The 17,841-nt window shown below is 40.9% G+C and overlaps 1 protein-coding gene across 1 annotated transcript in view; it reads right to left on the bottom strand.

Moving 5' to 3' along the window:
- Nucleotides 1–269: 269 nt before the first annotated feature.
- MAP3K9 (mitogen-activated protein kinase kinase kinase 9) overlaps nt 270–17,841 on the bottom strand; it is a 56,269-nt gene continuing 38,697 nt past the window's right edge. The window contains exons 5-11 of the mRNA XM_061347136.1: nt 14,658–14,833; nt 12,341–12,581; nt 11,050–11,172; nt 10,171–10,324; nt 5,840–5,952; nt 4,387–5,202; nt 270–3,167 (exon numbers count right to left, since the gene is read on the bottom strand). Coding sequence (XP_061203120.1) covers nt 2,686–3,167; nt 4,387–5,202; nt 5,840–5,952; nt 10,171–10,324; nt 11,050–11,172; nt 12,341–12,581; nt 14,658–14,833 — 2,105 coding nt within the window. The 3' untranslated portion in view covers nt 270–2,685. The remainder of the gene's footprint in view (nt 3,168–4,386; nt 5,203–5,839; nt 5,953–10,170; nt 10,325–11,049; nt 11,173–12,340; nt 12,582–14,657; nt 14,834–17,841) is intronic.

Raw genomic sequence — 17,841 nt, forward strand, 5'->3', positions numbered from 1 at the left:
AGTACTTGTAATGGGTCAGCTATACACCAGTGTCACCAAGTTGTTACCTAAAAGGGACAGAGGGGAAAGGGGCTTTGATGCTTCATCCTCGACTTCCCTAAGCAAAAGCGGTGACAGGACAACTTGGCTTTACAGCAGTCTTGTCTGCTGGGGACTTGACAGAAACCTTATGGTTGACTTGGTAAAAGTAACTGGCCAACTATCATAAAGTTTAGTGGGCTGAGTAAACTAATGATCAGAAAAGTAACCTCCCACTTCATGCAAGTAAACAAACAGACCTACTCCAGATGATGTCTTAAATGATGTTTTCTATGATGTTTGTAATGATACTTTTTAGATAGAAAACATTACATTTCAGAACAGCTGATCCAGTTTTGTTTCAGATGGTAAAATGGTGAGAGTATGAAAAATAGATAGTTTTGATCTCCTGCTTTTATGACCCTCTGACACAGCCTCTGAATTGTCATACCTTGAGTTTTTCTCTATAGCATAACCCAAATTAACCATCTGTTGGGTGGGGCTTACCTTTTTTTTTGGTCTCTACATCACAAACTGAGTTTTCAGAATTCAAACACAAATGGATGAATGCTTAAGAAACCAATAATGCCAAAGGTCTACACTTAACAGAAGTGTCAGCAATTCAAGTTTTTTTTTTAAAGTATCTTAGTTCCACATCAGAACACCTTGTCTTCAGTCAACACTCTACCCAGCTTCAGCAGCTGGATCGCACCATTAAGGCTGGCACTGGAGCATTCACTGGAAAAGGCAGCAAAATGCAATTCTGCCATTAAACACACCTCATGGAACGTGATAAACAAGAAATGTATGACCTTTCTACAGGAAAATATACTGTAATTGCTTGGAAAAAAAGGTGTGCTTGACTAATGGCAACATGCTGGTTTTAGCCCTTAAACAGAACTAAAGACCCTTAAGTACAGTACCCCCCCCACATGCTGGTTTTTAACATCAGGTTACAAACATTTAAAACACATAGGTTCTCTGTGCTGACAGCTTTGAGAAGTATTTGGCTACACTGCCTTCATGGACTGCCCTAACAGGCTGAGGACTGCATTGGCAGCATTGTCAAATCAGTTATTTGTACCCAAATGGTCAGTAGATAAGCAAAAAGAACACTGATCTCTACAAAAAGAGTGAAAAGATATGCTGTACCCTGCAATAAAGCAGACTACCCTACTGTACTCATATAAAGGCCACATCCCTTATTCATAATGCCAAAACTGGGGAAGAGTGAAGCTCTCGTTAAAGCCAGTAAGATATACCTGCAGAGGCACATACACTCTTGCAGTCTCTGTACAGAAGGTTGTGAGCATAGGCACACCCTGTTTGTGTGACTTCCTCCTTCAAGACAGGGGTCTGTTCTTGCTCCAGCTAGGAGTTTTTACATATCTGAACAAGAATAAAGTTTTATATGTCTATAGTGCCTTTCACTCAAAGATCTCAAAGGACTTTATATCTATTACGTATGTCCCAACCCCTCCCCCTGTGAGGTAGGTATTATTCCTATTATTTACAGATGGGGAAATTTAGGCACAGAGGTTACATTATTTGCCCACAGTCACACAGTGAGACAGTGACAAAATAAAACAGAATCCAGATGTTCTGATTCTTGTTTGCACAATCCAACTACTAGCAAGCCTCAATTTCAAAAGAGCCTTAAACAATTATCAGTGTGCAGAAGAACAGTCTTGGGTTTCAAGGACCACTCCTAAAGTGTAAGAAAGGAGGAAAACCAGGAAGTTAAAAAAAACAAACAAGTGAGAGGACACAACCAAGCCAATACAGCTTTGAAGAAACAGTTCCTGCTAATTCCCTTCCCAAAGCTGAGCTTGACTACGAGCCTGGGATACAGGGGGTGGGAAAAGGAGGCTGATGGAACCAAAGTTTTAAACAAAAAAGAGAGTTAACAGCTATACCATAAGCCTTTATCTTTTTGAAAGCACAGGATCATAGAAAAATAGGGCCAAGAAGGACCTCAAGAGATCACTGAAGTCCATCCAACCTGCCTTGAAGTCAGGATTAACTACACCTACTCATTCCCAACAGTCTAGTGGGTTTGTTCTCAAAAATCTCCATCAGTAGGAATGCCATGCCCTTCCTCTGCAATCTGTTCCACCCTGCACTATCACATGAGCAAAAGAGGACAAGCAAGTCTAAGATAGCTACTTCTGCTCCTTTGGTGGGGGTATCATGATTCCCAGGCCTGTCTAATGATCTGAACACATTTTAGAGAATGTAGTCTCCAGATACTTGTTTCTGTCCTGGATTCCTTGGGAAAACATCAAACACTGATGTCTGCTGCAGTGTAGTATCTGAGTTTTGAAAATACTGATTAATAGATATCAATATACTTACTGCAAGTGCCAAATCCTACAAGGTCAGTAACAGAGACTTTGATATGATAATTTCAGCTCATTGCAGATTCAAACTGCAATAAGAGGGCAGGGAAGACTACAGAAAAACCCCACAGCAAGTCAGCAGCTCACAGCTGCCAAGTTTCATCCAACTGCAAACAAAAAGCAGGCAGTCGAACAACACATCTTCAGCAGAGGCAGCACCATATGATCTCTGTAGCATCCCTCCATCTCATCTGTCTTCAAAGTGCATTCTCAGTGCAAAAAGTAGGATTGAATTTAGAGGGGCTCACTGTCCCCAGTGGATTTCATACTAGGACCAGAATTCTTGCTTGAGTTCATATGCTGCAGCTTTTTGTGAGTTAAGTTCACTTCTGCATAGTGGAATGGTGCTGTCCTGGCTCTGCCCCTCAGCATCTATGTCCAACAGTGTCCGCTCCTCTACAGGAAGACCCACCTGGAAAGGAAGCAGTGCAGGCAGTCCAGGTCTCTCTTCTACAGTGCTGCTGCTACTAGCAAAACAAGAGTCCAGATTGCTTGGAGTATCAGTACTTGAACTGTTGGCAGAAGATTCACCCTTGGTATTGCTGGGTGATACAAACCACCAGGGATCAAGCCGCTGCCGACCGGCTGCAGGACGTGGCCGAGGCAGGAATTCCAGTGTCTTGGGTCTTTCCAGTGTGGGGTCCTGCTGTGCATTCCATCGTCTCGGGGCTGGAGGGAAAACAAGGTTGGGGTCTGGCAGGCGAGGGACCTCACTGGGATCTCTACTTGGACTAGGTGTTTTTAATACACCTATCCAAAACAGAGGATGTAAGAGAAGAAGGAAACAAGTTAGATGTCACTGCTAAATGGTTCCAACAGATCTTAGTTTACTGTATGTATACTGCTAAAACATTTTCAAAGCAGAAAGCCTCCAGTCAGAATCTATGAACTGTGTTTCTTCAGGATCACATCAATCTGATGTAACTGTCTTCTTTAACCCTATGCCATTCTCACTGCATTGCAAGACACTGGCCTAGCACAAGCAACAAGTTTTGTTCATTCTCTCATTTGCTTTCTTCAGTTCTCAGACTGAAGAGCATGGGTTTGACCTCCTACCAGAGGTGAGGTGGATCAGGGTGGATCCTTGAATGGATCAGGGAGACACTTGCACAGCAGGGTATGTGACACCTATTTGCAGTGAGCAGTACCAACTTCCTGAAGACTCAATAAACACCACCTACTGTGGGCACTTGTTGGTTGCTTTTTATTTAGGGGTGGGGGATGGTGTTTTCTTTTATATATAAACACAACTTTTATATTTTTATGAACACCTTTTTAATGAGTATTCTCAGTTGCATTAACCCACATTTTACTGCAGACTGCCATTCAACAGACAACCTCACATTTTGTTTTACCTTTGGGAAAAGTCTAATTAAATTAGATTTTAATTTATTATTCTAGTTCTTTTTTTTTTTCCCTCTGAATTACTAGAGCAAGACAACAGGAAAGTATTTTTTTAAGTTATCAAGTCATAGCCACTCCTAAAGACTGCAACAGTGAGAACACTGCCTACACAGGAAGATCCCTTTTACTTGCAAAAGAGTAAGAACTACAGTGGCATAGCCGCAAACTGTTTTAGAGATCCTGTTTTCACTGCCTTAAAGATCAGAATTTACTTTGATATTATAACAGCAATACAAACAAGTGTATAAAGGCATTGGATATGGAATACCGAAGAACCACTAAAATGCACAGTATTTGTACGTTGGTACCATCTTTATCTAAGAAACAATACTACGCTCTGCTTCACAGCACAGGACAGGAGAGTTCCTTAGCTGAGATGCTGGAACAGAGACCATTACTGCATTATTCTGTTCATCATTTGTGTAAAGGCAGCACCTATAAGCTCATCTTATGGACTGCCCATCACAACGGATGCTGTGTAAGAAACATGTTTACTTCCTAATGAATAGTTATACTCCTTGGGTCTTTATTCTGAAGAGGAAAAGGAAGATGGCTGAAAACCTACCTGCTCCCAGTGCTCCAGTTAAACAGCTACTGGAAGGGCATCCACTGGTTGGGCACCCATTGACAACTAGTCCACTCCCTTTGATGGCCCCATCAGAAGGTGTGCGCCTGTGCCCGCTTTGCTGGGTGTGGGAAGAGAGCGTCACATGGGTGGGAGTCAGGGACTGGTTGGGGTCTTGTTTGAACCTCTCGATCTGGACATTGACTAGTGGGTTGGTAATGGCTGGCATGGGAGCCTTGACTGTCACCGGGCTGACAGGCATTTCATACACCACAATCTCATCACTGTCCGAGCGCAGCAGGGACCGGGTGGAATTACATTCGGAAATGGAAGACAGGGACAGAAGGGTGAGGGATGTGGATGGCTCGCCTAGCAACAACATGGGATCATCTTTCCTGAAGATCTTTCTGGAAGGTGGACTAGTGCTCCTGCGCGGGCGTCCAGCTCGCTGGAAAAGGCTGTCACGTTTCTTCTTCTCTTCCTTGGGTGCCTCTGGCTCCTCCTCAATCAGCAGCTGACACTTCCCTGCTTCTAACAGATCAAAACCCAGGCCTGCAGCAGCTAGCACTGCTCCACAGCCAAGCAATGCAATCTCACATCGCTTGTGGTGGGAGCCACTACGTTTGAGGCTGTTGGTGGGTGTCAGCTGTGGGGTACTAGTAGCAGAGTTCACAGGGGTGGACTCCTCATTGGCATCACTAGAAGGGCCATCCCAGTCTTCATTCTTCTGAAATGGGATGCAGAGGTATGACTGATTGTGCCCAGGTGAAGGGTGCACCTTGCCCTCCCCATTAAGGCATTCACTGTCTTCATCATCTGAAAAGCAAATAAAAACAGCCTTTGCATTGATGTTAACATTTTTCACTGGCAAATTTCACTCTCTTACAAATATACATGAAAATAAACTTCACTCAGAAGACAGAACTATCCTCATTGCAAGCATCATTCCAAGTGCCAAATACTCACAGGCTACTGCCTCCAAAGCCCATAGACTGAGACAAATAACTGGAAACACTACCAAAGTGTTTGGGATCAAATGCAGAACAGTATTTCAGAAACAAGTTACACCTCAGTTATTTCTACAGTAAAATTATATGTTTGGGAATGAAGAGCAGAAGGCAGGAAAATGACAAGGATCTCTCCTTACAAGTGAAGGTGTAACCATGCTGCACATCTAAATACCAGTAACGAGAATGGAAGTGAGAGGTAGCACGGAGCTAGAGGGAAACTGAACAAAGCTTGTTTCCTTGACAGATAAGAGGCACAAGCAGAAAGGTAAACAGAAAGAAAATCAAAAAGGAGAAAGCTATTTCACAAAGAATAAAAGAAAACTGGATACCACCTAAATGAAAACATTGCTGTAAGGTACTGGGTGAAGGTCAGGAAAAGAGAGGTTCATTCAGATGTGAATGGAAGTGGAGATGAGAATATAAAGTCCAGGGAGTTCTTTTACCCATCTCTGCTAAGCTGGTGAAACCTGGAAAAGCAGGCGCAGTTCTCTGGATCTTCCCAAGGTTCGGTGCACTCGATGACCACTGTTTGTATCCTTCTACCAGAGCTTTCAGACTGAAACAGTAGAATGATGGGAGAAAATGTACCATATTCACAACCAGTTTTCATTCCCCCCTTCCATATTTTACATAGAGTATGCATGAATCTACTTTAACTACATATATTTGAACTCCTCCCATAGCAAGACATTTTGCAACATCTCTACAGCACCTTAAAATACAAGAAAAGTAAAAAAGTCCCTCTCTCGTTCGTTACACCATGGCAGTCAAAAGCCCTCTGCTGATACCATGAATGCAGAATGACAGAAAACACCACTAAAAAAATCAGATGGAACACTTTCTTTTTAAACCAAGGCAAACCTACCATGGCAGGTAAAAAATAAAGTGCTCAGCAGGAGGAGGGGAAAAATAACTCCAAAAACATCTCCATGTGAAATACAAATGAATGATGGAAATCAAAGATCACTCACTGGGGCAATAATATGCTCAAGTCATTGTTAACAGTGGAGTCATGCCTCTGCATTGTAAATCCTAATATTTGTTCTCTAAAGAAAACACCTCATTGAAGTACAGACATTTAAAAGTGTATTATGGAAAAACAGGTAATTAAAATCATAAATCATGTCATTGCTTCTTTTACTTATGGACAAAAAAAAAAAAAAAACCAAAACCACAAATGTGTGAAAACCCCAAACCCAAATCCTCACTGATGTCACCTGCATTTAAGGGTATGTCACCAGGCACTTGAGCTTATTAGTATTCATAGGTACTCACTACCATCAACCTATTTGTTCCCTGTGGTACTTTCATGACATCAGAAACAACTCTAGTAAGCAGCTCAATCTGAACAGAAAGATAAACAGCTACCAAAAAAATTTCAAGGCCTGCTATCATTGCCTCAAGGTTATCAAATCTTCATCCTTCCTTTTTATTTTTCATTTCTTCTCTCTCTCCTCCCCATGTTACAAGTAGGCCTCCAAAACCTGTCCAGAGGATAGCTGGGCATCATCTTAAAAAGTAGACAGTTATGTGCATTCGTAAACAATCCAAAACATGCCGAGTACATTCCTAGTACAGCAATATTACCTGTTGCTGCTCCAAGGAAAAATCAACTGGAATGATTTGAAAGCATTAGCAGTAAAACTATCTATTTCAGACACCAGCACAACAGTTCAGGAACCTTAAGACTTCTTACCTGTAATCTGTTTAGATTAAATAACAGGAAGGTTATTACTCTGTTTGTTGTATTACGGTTGATTTACTTCCTAGTTGCCTTTTTCTGCGGGGAAGTCAAAAGCACCTCTCTTTAGGAGTAATAAGGTGACAAGGCTTATTTGCTCAGCAAATTGCAAAAAACCTCCCCACAACTATATGACTGCACCTTCAGTGTCGTAACACCATTCTGTAATATTCTGTAATGTTGAGGCACTAATACAATACTGTCACCAATAAAATGTGTCTATCCTCAGGCTCTATTTAGCCTGCAAGATATTAAGAGCTCATTGCTAAGGAACTATGACTACCCCACATCTAGTGTCACCTTCTGTAAAATCGGTAGCACCAGCAGCGTGAAAACTTAGGGTGAAGATCACCCATGCCACAATAACAGCCAGAGACTAGTCAATGCCCAGTTTAAAGACAATTAAGACTTCACCAGATACCCTTGAGAATATAGTGTAAGATCACAACTGGACTGTCACTACACTAGTCCAACATAAAGCTTCATCCAGTCTCTGCAATTTAGCACAGCATCCTTCTGCTGCTACTGTGCATATTCATTATGCTCAAAGATAAATGCAGAAGAGTGAATAAGCACTGTATAATCTTTTCATGACTGCCTTTACTTGATGTTAATTACAGGTCAGTTTATTCATGCTAGAGAATTTCACTGAAATTCCCACAATGTAATTCTTGCATAGATTTAGAATTGCCTTTTGTGGAGACCACACAGAAAGTGATAAAAAAGTTAAAGATTCAAGTTCCATTGATCAGAGTCATGAAAGCAGCTGGAATAGTAGCACTGCTGCTACTAGAACAGTGTCATGAGGAAGATTTGAATTGGACTTTTCTATCCTAAGTTTAGCTCTTCACTTTACCTCATTACCCCCCTACCCTCTAAAATTAGAATTATAATTATAAAAGCAAGCACTCAATCTTTTGAGTCACTCCCATTTACTGCAACTCTGCCCTCTTTAATTTAAAGTCTGCAGTGCAGGCCTTAATTTTAAGTCTGCGTAATCTCGGCAGGAAGCAGTAGTCCATTTTATGTGTTAACCACACTGCCTCTCAGCAACACTATCATGTTTCAGATACCCTGCAAAATGCTATAGCTGCATCGAGTCTCCCTGGAAAGGTGATGAATACTACCCAATATCTCAGTTGTAGAAAGAACACCATTGTTTTAAGAGCAACCATGGTTAGCAGGCAACTTGCCCAAAACCAATTCAGAGCTTCAGATTAAACAGGAAACTGAAGAGCTTTATTCCCAGAATTCTAAGAACGTGACTTCTATCCAGGTAGAAATGTTTTTCTACCAGCTTCAGTGATCTCCTGCCCTTTTATATAACTAATGATTTTAAAGCATGACAATAGGTAAAGCATAGGCAGCAGTCAAAGCAGCTTCCCCCACATTGCCCTGTTAACGTGTCAAGAGTACCTTTAAGTGAGAACATTTTAATGTCATTAGAACACTCAGATCCAGGCCCTCTTGCGGAGGACTGCAATAGTGATGCACTATGTAAATATCTATTTTCCAAGAATTTCACACTCAAGGACATAATTTTAAAGAAAAATTATAACCATTTTATTTTCCCTGCTAAAAAATATGGCAGGAGTCAAAGTCAATTTAGGGGAAAAAGCTTCCAATTCCACTAAAAATAACAAGGCATTCAAACCTCTTAGAGGATCAAAATATTCCTATGTTTAAAGCAGCATTTCAGCAATGATCCATTGGGGTTCTGCTATGAATAATTCAGACATGCACACAAAAAAAAGAAGCCACAAGATAAGAATCTATAGAGATAGATCTCTGCAAAAATCACTTTCAGGATATATTCACTCAAGCTACACGTCCTTTTCAAACGCCCAAAGAGAAGATATGTTCCTGGCTTTACCAGCTACTTTCAAAATAATCAATCATAGACTCAACTAGGTTGGAAAAGACCTTTAAGATCATCAAGTCCAACCTTTACCCCAGGACTGCCAAGACCACCACTAAACCGTATCACTGAGGGCCCCATCTACACGGTTTTTTGAACACTTCCAGGGATGGTGATTCCACCACTCCCCTGGGCAGCCTGTTTCAATGCCTGATCACCCTCTACAGGAAGAAATTCTTCTTAATATCTAGCCTAAACCTCCCTTGGCACAGCTTGAGGCCATTACCTCTTGTCCTACCACTTGTTACTTGGGAGAAGAGACCAACCCCCACCTCACTACAGCCTCCTTTCAGGCAGTTGTAGAGAGTGATAAGGTCCCCCCGAACCTTCCCTTCTCCAGACTAAACACTCCCAGTTCCCTCAACTGTTCCTCATCAGACTTGTGCTCCAGACCCTTGGCCAGCTTCACTGCCCTTCTCTTGACCCACTTCAGCACCTCAAAGTCCTTCTTGTAGTGAGGGGCCCAGAGCTGAACACAGTATTCAAGGTGTGCCCTCACCACTGCTGAGTACAGGGGAAGATCACTTCCCTGGCCCTGCTGGCTACGCTATTTCTGATAAAGGCCAGGATGCCGTTGGCCTTCTTGGCTGCCTGGGCACCAGGTGGCTTATGTTCAGCTCCATCAATCAACACCTCCAGATCCTTGTCTGCTCAGCAGCTCTTCCCCAAGCCTGGAGTATTGCATGGGGTTGTGGCCCAAATGCAGGACCCCAGCACTTTGCCCTGTTGAACCTCAAACAACAGCATTTAGGACAAGAAAAAACATAGCTGTGAATTGTAAAGGAGAAGCAGTTCCAGCTATTATATGAAGCTACAGGAAGTTGAGCATGGAAATAAAGAAAAGCTACTAGAGAAACAGTTTTGCACAGCCACAAAATTCTACTGCTTACAAGTACACATACCAAGGTAACAACAGACAGTGAAAACATCAGTCAATGCTGTACCTCTAGCAAGGGCCTGACTGCAATGTAGTACTGTAATCTCCAATATCCCTGGTATAGAAAATAAGTTTGGAAAAGGAAAGTGCTTGCAAAAGGAAAGGCGAATCTCCTGTAAGCCTGCTCATAACCAATTTTAGAACCTAGAAACCAGTCTGCTTCCAGGCTCTCTCTTACCCATCTTCTCCTGCACCTAGCTCCTTGTGACAAAGCGAGCTTGGTCCCCAGGTGCGTCCCTTTTTCTTCTGGCCTCTCTTTTCTTCTTCCTCTCCTTCCTCCTTTGGAAGGACTGAGCTTCGTCCCCACGTTTTACTGCTTTCAGCAGGAGTCACTTCACAGGTGGGAAGAACAGTGGAAAATGGGAAAAAAAAAAAAGATATACAAATTAAAGAACTGGTTCCAAAGCAACATAAAGAATAAAACATAGTCTGGAACAGCAATAGTAATGAAAACACCCCTTCAGGCTTATTTCCCATAGTTTTGACCATTTATCAACACATATCTAACAACCACATCCCTTCAAAACTAGTATATGTAGGCTTTACAGCTTTACGCCATCACTGTTTTTTCTTTTAGAACCACCAGTTTGATACCAGATACACAAGTGTTGTGAAGTCCAATACAAACACTACACATTAACATCCCTTTCATACTTCTAAACATGCTTGTCCGCCTAATTCAGGTTTATTATGGGAAACTATTTTCATGACAAGCGCCCTTGTTTTAGTTTCCTTCAAACAGTAACTTAATCCACCTCAATAATGTTTCACAGATCTGTTTGGCAAGTTAGTACACCCAAGCAATGTATTTCTCTATATAAGCTGCAATGTTTCAAGAGCATGGGTAAGTCAGGTTTGGACTCCAGAGAAGGAGATACTCCCCCCCCCCATCACCAACACACTCCATTTTTCTCTGCAAATGCATACATGCAGGACACAAGGCAAACATTTTAGGAACAGTTTCTTTACAGTCCTGTCCTAGATATGGAATCTTGGCATCTTACCACGCTGACAGACTGCACATTTCCCAAATTCAATACTACATTGAGCTCCTTACACTGTATGGCCCTGAGTCTGGGAATAATGGTGGGACTTGCAGGAGGGCTGGAGCAGCTACTGATCAAGCTTTTCCTTTTATCCATCGTTGGAGAAGCCTGTACAGTGAATTTATGCTGAAAATCTGTTTCCCAAAAGAAAAAAAATCAAAACAAAACCAGAAAGACAGTTAAAATTCTTTTGCTTAATACAAGAAAAATGAAGTAATAATTCATGCTAACTTTCAAAGAGTGAAAATTAAGGATCTATGTAGAAATGAAGTTTTACAGTTAATAGCAATTTTGCTGTTGTACATACAGTTACTTCAGACCAAAGATGTGCATTCACACTCGCAAAAATGTATCATCATAGTGTATATGTGAGATACATACACCCACATATCCCCATGCGTTGACTGACATTTAAGCCAAAATATATCCCTGGATAAATTCCTTTCATTTTCTCTCAGTTTAAGCTAAGCAAAACCACCAGCAATGTGTGTTTACAGACCTAAAGAAAAGCATAGTTAACAAACACATTTTATCATTGCTCTTCTGAACAGCCAACCTCTCTCAGAAAACACAAAATATAGCGTAAGCCATGATCCTTGAGGTAACGATGGATGACCCTCAGATGATTTACAAAATCAACGCTTTTGTTCATTCACAGATTTGAATCTCCATAAAGAATCCACAGCAGAAATGATAAGGACTCAGTATTTCTGAAAATCTTCGCTCTTAAGAGTGACTTCCATAACACCCCACTGATACTTAACATTTTCTTTCAGAAGGGTGGTATTAGAGGTCACTTGTGTGTTAATATGAGTTCACATATGAAACTAGCAATGTAGGGCTGTAGTCTCACAGCTATTGACTTTTTAGATAATTTTTAGATTCCTGCACCAAGAAATCCAGTAGATTACGGCTTCTGCTGCAGCATTACGTAAAATATTACTAATGCAAGACCCTCCATCATTTTTTACGTACATACTTTCTTAAACTGATAATTCTGAGTATCAAATCGTGAAACTGCAACACCAACATTTTTACCATGAACCATATACAGCCATTGACTAACAAACATGTAATAACTCAAACTTATTTCTGTCCTTTGTATTTGGAATTTTGGGGAATGCTAGCCACAAGACGGTCATATTTTCTAGAGTTTCTTGATGTCAAGACACATGTTTTTCCCAAGGTACATCAAATACTTTCTAGATTCTATGATTCTAATGTGTAAGTAAAAAGTAGTTACGAAACCAACAGGTTCAACTGTTCTTCCCATTTCACCTGACACAGTCTAACGTGACCAACCTGAAGGCAGGCTGATATGATTGCCATCTTTTAACTTGAGCCGGTTCCTCTTGAACTTCCCCATGCGTTTCTTCACCCGAGGCTTCTCCTGACACAGCTGGTGGATAATGATGTTGAGCTCCCTTTCCAGGATGTCAATCTCACGTTCTGCCAGCTCCTGTTCCCTCCTTCGTAACAACTCCTCATGGTTCTTCTGTTCAACAGCAGCACGAGTCAGTTCTTCTTCCCATGTGCGCAGCTCCTGCAGGGCGAGAGAAAAGGAGAAACAAAAAACTACCTTGTGACCTGTGGGTTAAGACTAACACTATATATTCTGAAGATACAGCAGCAATGACTTGTGCTCACAGCACTGTTTAAAGGCTCACTGTTTAAAGGCTCAGCTGAAAGCCAAAAGCAATCTTCAAGAACATCTGTGCTTGCCATTCAAGACCCTTCCTATCAGTATTAAAACATGGATATCAGCATTGTGAGGCTGCACACAGTATCCTGTGTCCAGTTCTGGGGTCTCCAGAAAAAAAGAAACTGACACGGGAAGAGTCCAGCAAAGGGCCCTGAAGATCATTAAGAGACTGGAGCACGTCTCCTGTGAGGAAGGGCTAAGAGAGGTGGGTCTGCTTATCCTAGCAAAGAGAAGGTTTGGGTGGGGGAAAGGTGATCTTATCAGTGTATATAAAAGCCTGAAGGGTGCAAAGAAGATAGGCCAGGCTCCTTTCAGCAGTGTCTAGTGGCAGGACAAGAGGCAATAGGCACACAGGAGATACCCTCTGAACCCTTTTTTACCGTAAGTATTACTGAACACTGCCACAGGTTACCCATAGAGGTTGTGGAGTCTCCCCCATTTCAGACCATCTGGACACAGTCCTGGGCAACTGGCTCTAGCTGGCTGTGTGTGAATAGGGGACTTGGACCACATGACCTTCAGAGGTCCCTCCAACTTCAACCACACTGTAATTCTGTGCAAAGGCACTGAGTCCTAAATTCATTGTCATGAGAAAATACTCTGGATATCTAACATGAACATGTTTATAAGAGCCATTGAAGAGTATCATGCATATGGGAATCCATTCTGGAAAATTTATTCAAAACAGTCAAAAGAATCAATCCTTGCTTTCCTGTTCAGTAAGTACCTATATTAACTTCAGTAATGACTTAAGATTATTTAAAAATAACCTTGCCATCTCATGCATCATAATAGCAAAAAACATCTCTAACACAAACGAATGAGGAAAACATCAGGAGGCCAGTCCCATCATTTTCCACCAAGCATGGCTGTGCCTTAGGCTTAAAGATGCATAAGGCAAACTTTCCAGTTTTTCCCCTGTTGACAAAATAAATCAACTGAAACTGTCCTTGAGATCTCAAAATGTCTTTTTACTGCACTTCTCTACCACAAGGACAAAAGAATTCAGCACTCGTAATAATTATCTCCAGCTGGCTAGCTCCAATGCAGAGATAAAAACTGAAGACTTGAAGCTAATCTTCAGATAGAACACAGATAGATTTTAGCTTAGATTATTCAAATTTTTTTAGTGATGTCACTGTTACCTGTCCCATCATGATGGAGGTGAAATTTAGTGCATTTCACTCCTAAGGTGAACAGGATGTATAAAGTTCCTTCTCTCTGCCTCCCAAGTCCAACTTCTGAGCCCAAATCAAGTTGGTTGCTTATTACAAAATTATTTTAGGCAAGAGACCATGAACCTTTATAAAAATATTATTAGTGGTTCCACTGCAGTATTTCATAGCAACAATTGCAAAGACAGTACCTGCAAGGACTCATCTATGTTTACATAGATGCAGCAAGCTGTGCTTTACACAAGTATGCTTGAAGAAAACTTCAGCTTTTTCACATCAGCCTCTCGTAGGCTGATGGTCACAATTCCTTTTATTCCTGTTAGTATTTTTGTTTTCCTGTTATTTACCCAGATGGACTTCAATTGTAACACTTATTATACCATTCCCCTGGCAGCACTCATGCTTATTATAGCCTATCCACTTTGGCTGTGCTTAAAACCTGGAAAACATAAACCTCACAGAACCAAAACTGCAATGCTTATTAGAGTATATATGTTGAAATCACCCCCCTTGCATTTACTGTTTACAGTTATCATTTGTCTTCTCAATTAAGATCTAACAGTGAAATAGCTATCAGATACATTAAACAATGGAGACAACTCATCATAGCAATTTGCACAGTGTGTAATGGAAGCTCACTACAATATCAGAGTAGCACCTCAGCATGAAGGTATTTATTTTACTCGTGGTTCTTCCCTTTTGTGCATCGTAACCTGCCATTGATTTGGGGACTTATTCTTACCTTTTCTTTAGCTCTGAGCTGATCAAACATCTCTTGGATCTCTTGTTTCCAGTCTTCCTGCAGGGAGTGGAAGGAATCTTTGGGCATTTCAAAGAAACCAGACTCTTCTATGGCGGTGAGATGGTCTAGGATACTGGCAAAGGAAGGTCGTGAGTGTGGGTCAGGGTTCCAACAATCTAGAATAGGACAAAGACAAGCAGTTGTTAAGCATCTCTTAGTACGGAGTTTTGAGAAGATGAGTAGTACTTTACTGATCCCCAGTGGCTAAGAGTAGCATGCACACTGTCTGTGTTACCTCATCTTTTCCATTTCCCACTTGCATTGGCTATTGCAGCTTCATAGTCAAGTATGGATTTCATGCTTTCACGTTTATACAATACCCAGCATCACCTAAGATCTTGAACTACCTGGTCTCTAGGTTCTACTGCAGTAATATGCCACATAAAATAGAAGTTTACTAATTTTACAGGAAGTTACATTTTCAAATATATATTAAAAATCATAAATTATTTCTCTAAATATTTTGCTTCAAGTTGTATGTTCTCACAGACTGGAGACACTATGCAAGACCTGCAAGCAAGTGTTCTATCAAACTTACACTGCAATGTTAACAGCCATACTGCAGGATATGCTATCAGAGTTCTCTCTAATGCCAAACTAATATTAAGCTGAGTCATTATGAATCTCTTCTACAGAATTGAACATCTCTCCTGTAAAGCAGACTGGGCATCAAGCATACCTTGGGTGAAAACAGAAGATTCAAGCACATAATGACATCAAATAGTGCATTTTCAATTTTCTTATTTTTAAGGGTTCTTTATTATTTGAGAGAAAATTGTTTGATCAGGCTTTTTTATTTTGCTTTTAAGAGAAACCACAGATAAATAAGCTTTTTCATTTACAATCTAATGTAGTAACTTACCCAATTACAGAGCTCTAAAACCACAGAATTTAAGGTCCTATCTTACCACATGAGGCAACTCAACTAGCAATAGTACAAAAAGGTACTCCTTTTACAATGATGGGAATTGAATGTTGAAAACAGAAACTGAAATAGAAAATGGTATGAAGCAACATTTCAAGCTATAAAAATCATTAATAACATGTTTTTAAAAAGCCATCAAATCAAAATGTTCTTACTTATTCAGTTCTCCCTCTCACTTCATTATTATTTCTACCCCTGCAGAAAGCATCACTTTCTCATTCTGTATTGTCCTGTACTGGCACCTACACAAGTTCTTGCTCAACAACTATCCTTATTCTCTTTAGCACTGGTAGACTCCTGCACGCCAAAATTGGAGAAGAACCAAACAGAAAAAGCTTAGCAATCAAGCATATTTGTAAGGAATACAGTTTCTGTGCATGAATAGAAGAAACTAACATGTGGGTGTCCCTCAATATGCTCACACTATCATTGCTTTCAGGGGTCACTGGATTTCAGATACACATTACTGCAGCATGAGGCAGGAGTTGTAAAGATTTTCTGAAGTTTCCTGGACCTTAGAGCTGGAAAAAAGGAAACATGCTTACAAACATTCTGGTGATGTCTTAAAAGACTTTCATTCATCAGTTTCATGGATTGAAATACACCAAGGAGCAGCTGTAATTAAAACCAAATAACACTTCACAAAATCTGTGCAACTGGTGAGGCCTGGTTTTGCAGGTCTTTCCTTTGGTTTTAGCATTACTGAGATTTTGCACTTGGGAGCTTTGGTTTCAAAACTGCTGGTATCAAAATGCTGGTATTTAAGCATCTGGTCAGGTTCCAGGAGGCATAAGCTGGAACACATTTGTGTTTATGGATTTCAAAATTGCTTCTCTTATCAAAATAGAGTACTGAGGATGTTAAAGAGCACTCTGAAGGTCCCCTGCTGCTGACCAATTAGTAGCAATGTGCAATACAGCTGGACTGTCAGTGCCATAATTCCTACTTCTTTAACCCAGGTTTTAAGCATGGCAAAGCAAATGTGACCCAAAGTAAAACAAAACGCCACAGCCAGCCAAATGCATGAATGAATGAGTTAACAGGATAACTATGCAGGTGGCCTGTGGCTTTTCTTTTCCCAGGCCTCGATTTGCCATTATTTGCACTAATGAGGACAGTTGTAATATACTAGTCTTTTCTGTAAGGAGGGAAAGTTCAGCTCTGTTGTCTCAGCAAAGACCACCAGAGCAGTCATTCAAAAGCAAAAGCAGCATTAGGGGAACAAGAGTTCACCCGAGATGGGAAACAACCTGTCTGAAAAACAGTTTTGGTGAAGGGGCAGAAAGTAATTGTTTTCTTGTTCTCTTCTTTCCCCTGCACATGGAGAAGCTTAGTGTTCCAAAGCCATGTGGGTGCACCCCTGTGCTGCTGGGTTCAAGCACTGGCCATGAGTCTCTATCCTAGTTTCCCAATAGAGGGCACTATTTTTAACCCCAGCAGCAGATAACCTTATATTTAAACAAATCCAGGGCATTTTTAGAGAACCATGTCAAAATAAATTGCCCTGGTATAGCACTGAGCTTGTAGTTGCATTAACTCTTTCAGATGCAGTTTGTTGCTTTATATTGCTTCCGAGCTACTATACCTGCAACTTGGGAATAAGGTCACTGAAAAACACACTAAAGGTACTACTGTGAGAGAGAGAGGAAAGGAAGGAGGGAGGGAGGAACAATTGAATCTCAGGAGATACGTAAGTAGTTGCAACAGCCAGCAGAGCAGGTCACATAGGTACACCCAAGAGCTACCTCACAGAATCCTTTTTAATAACTACAGAAGCTCTGATAACAAACTCCTATATTACTTTCCTCCATATATAGCCTACTTTGGGCATGAACTATCTCCACACACAAAGCAGAAAATCATATCATTCTGACTGATAATATGGGTTGTTTTCAAATGTCAAAGCCACATTTAAACCCTCTCCCTGAAATGCCAGTAGGATAAAGTTTCATTCCAAACCAGTCACTGCCTAGCAAGATGTTCGAGCTATGAATTTCAAATAAAGTCGAAGACTTCAAACTAGACCAATATATGTTAAGATTTGGTGTTGGTGAGTCTTCAGTACTAGAAAACAAGTAGCTGGATGACAACAGCAGTAGCCCCCATTTTCCTACAAACTAACAAATGGCAGGGAAATCACTTTTGCCTACTACCCTTGCAACAGAGTAACTGTCACAGCTACACTAACAATCAAGCCTA

The sequence above is a fragment of the Neopsephotus bourkii genome, unplaced genomic scaffold (genome assembly GCF_033783945.1).
Source record: "Neopsephotus bourkii isolate Nb327-2 ecotype Australia unplaced genomic scaffold, CSIRO-AGI_Nbou_v1 NB_301, whole genome shotgun sequence".
Lineage (NCBI taxonomy): Eukaryota > Metazoa > Chordata > Aves > Psittaciformes > Psittacidae > Neopsephotus > Neopsephotus bourkii.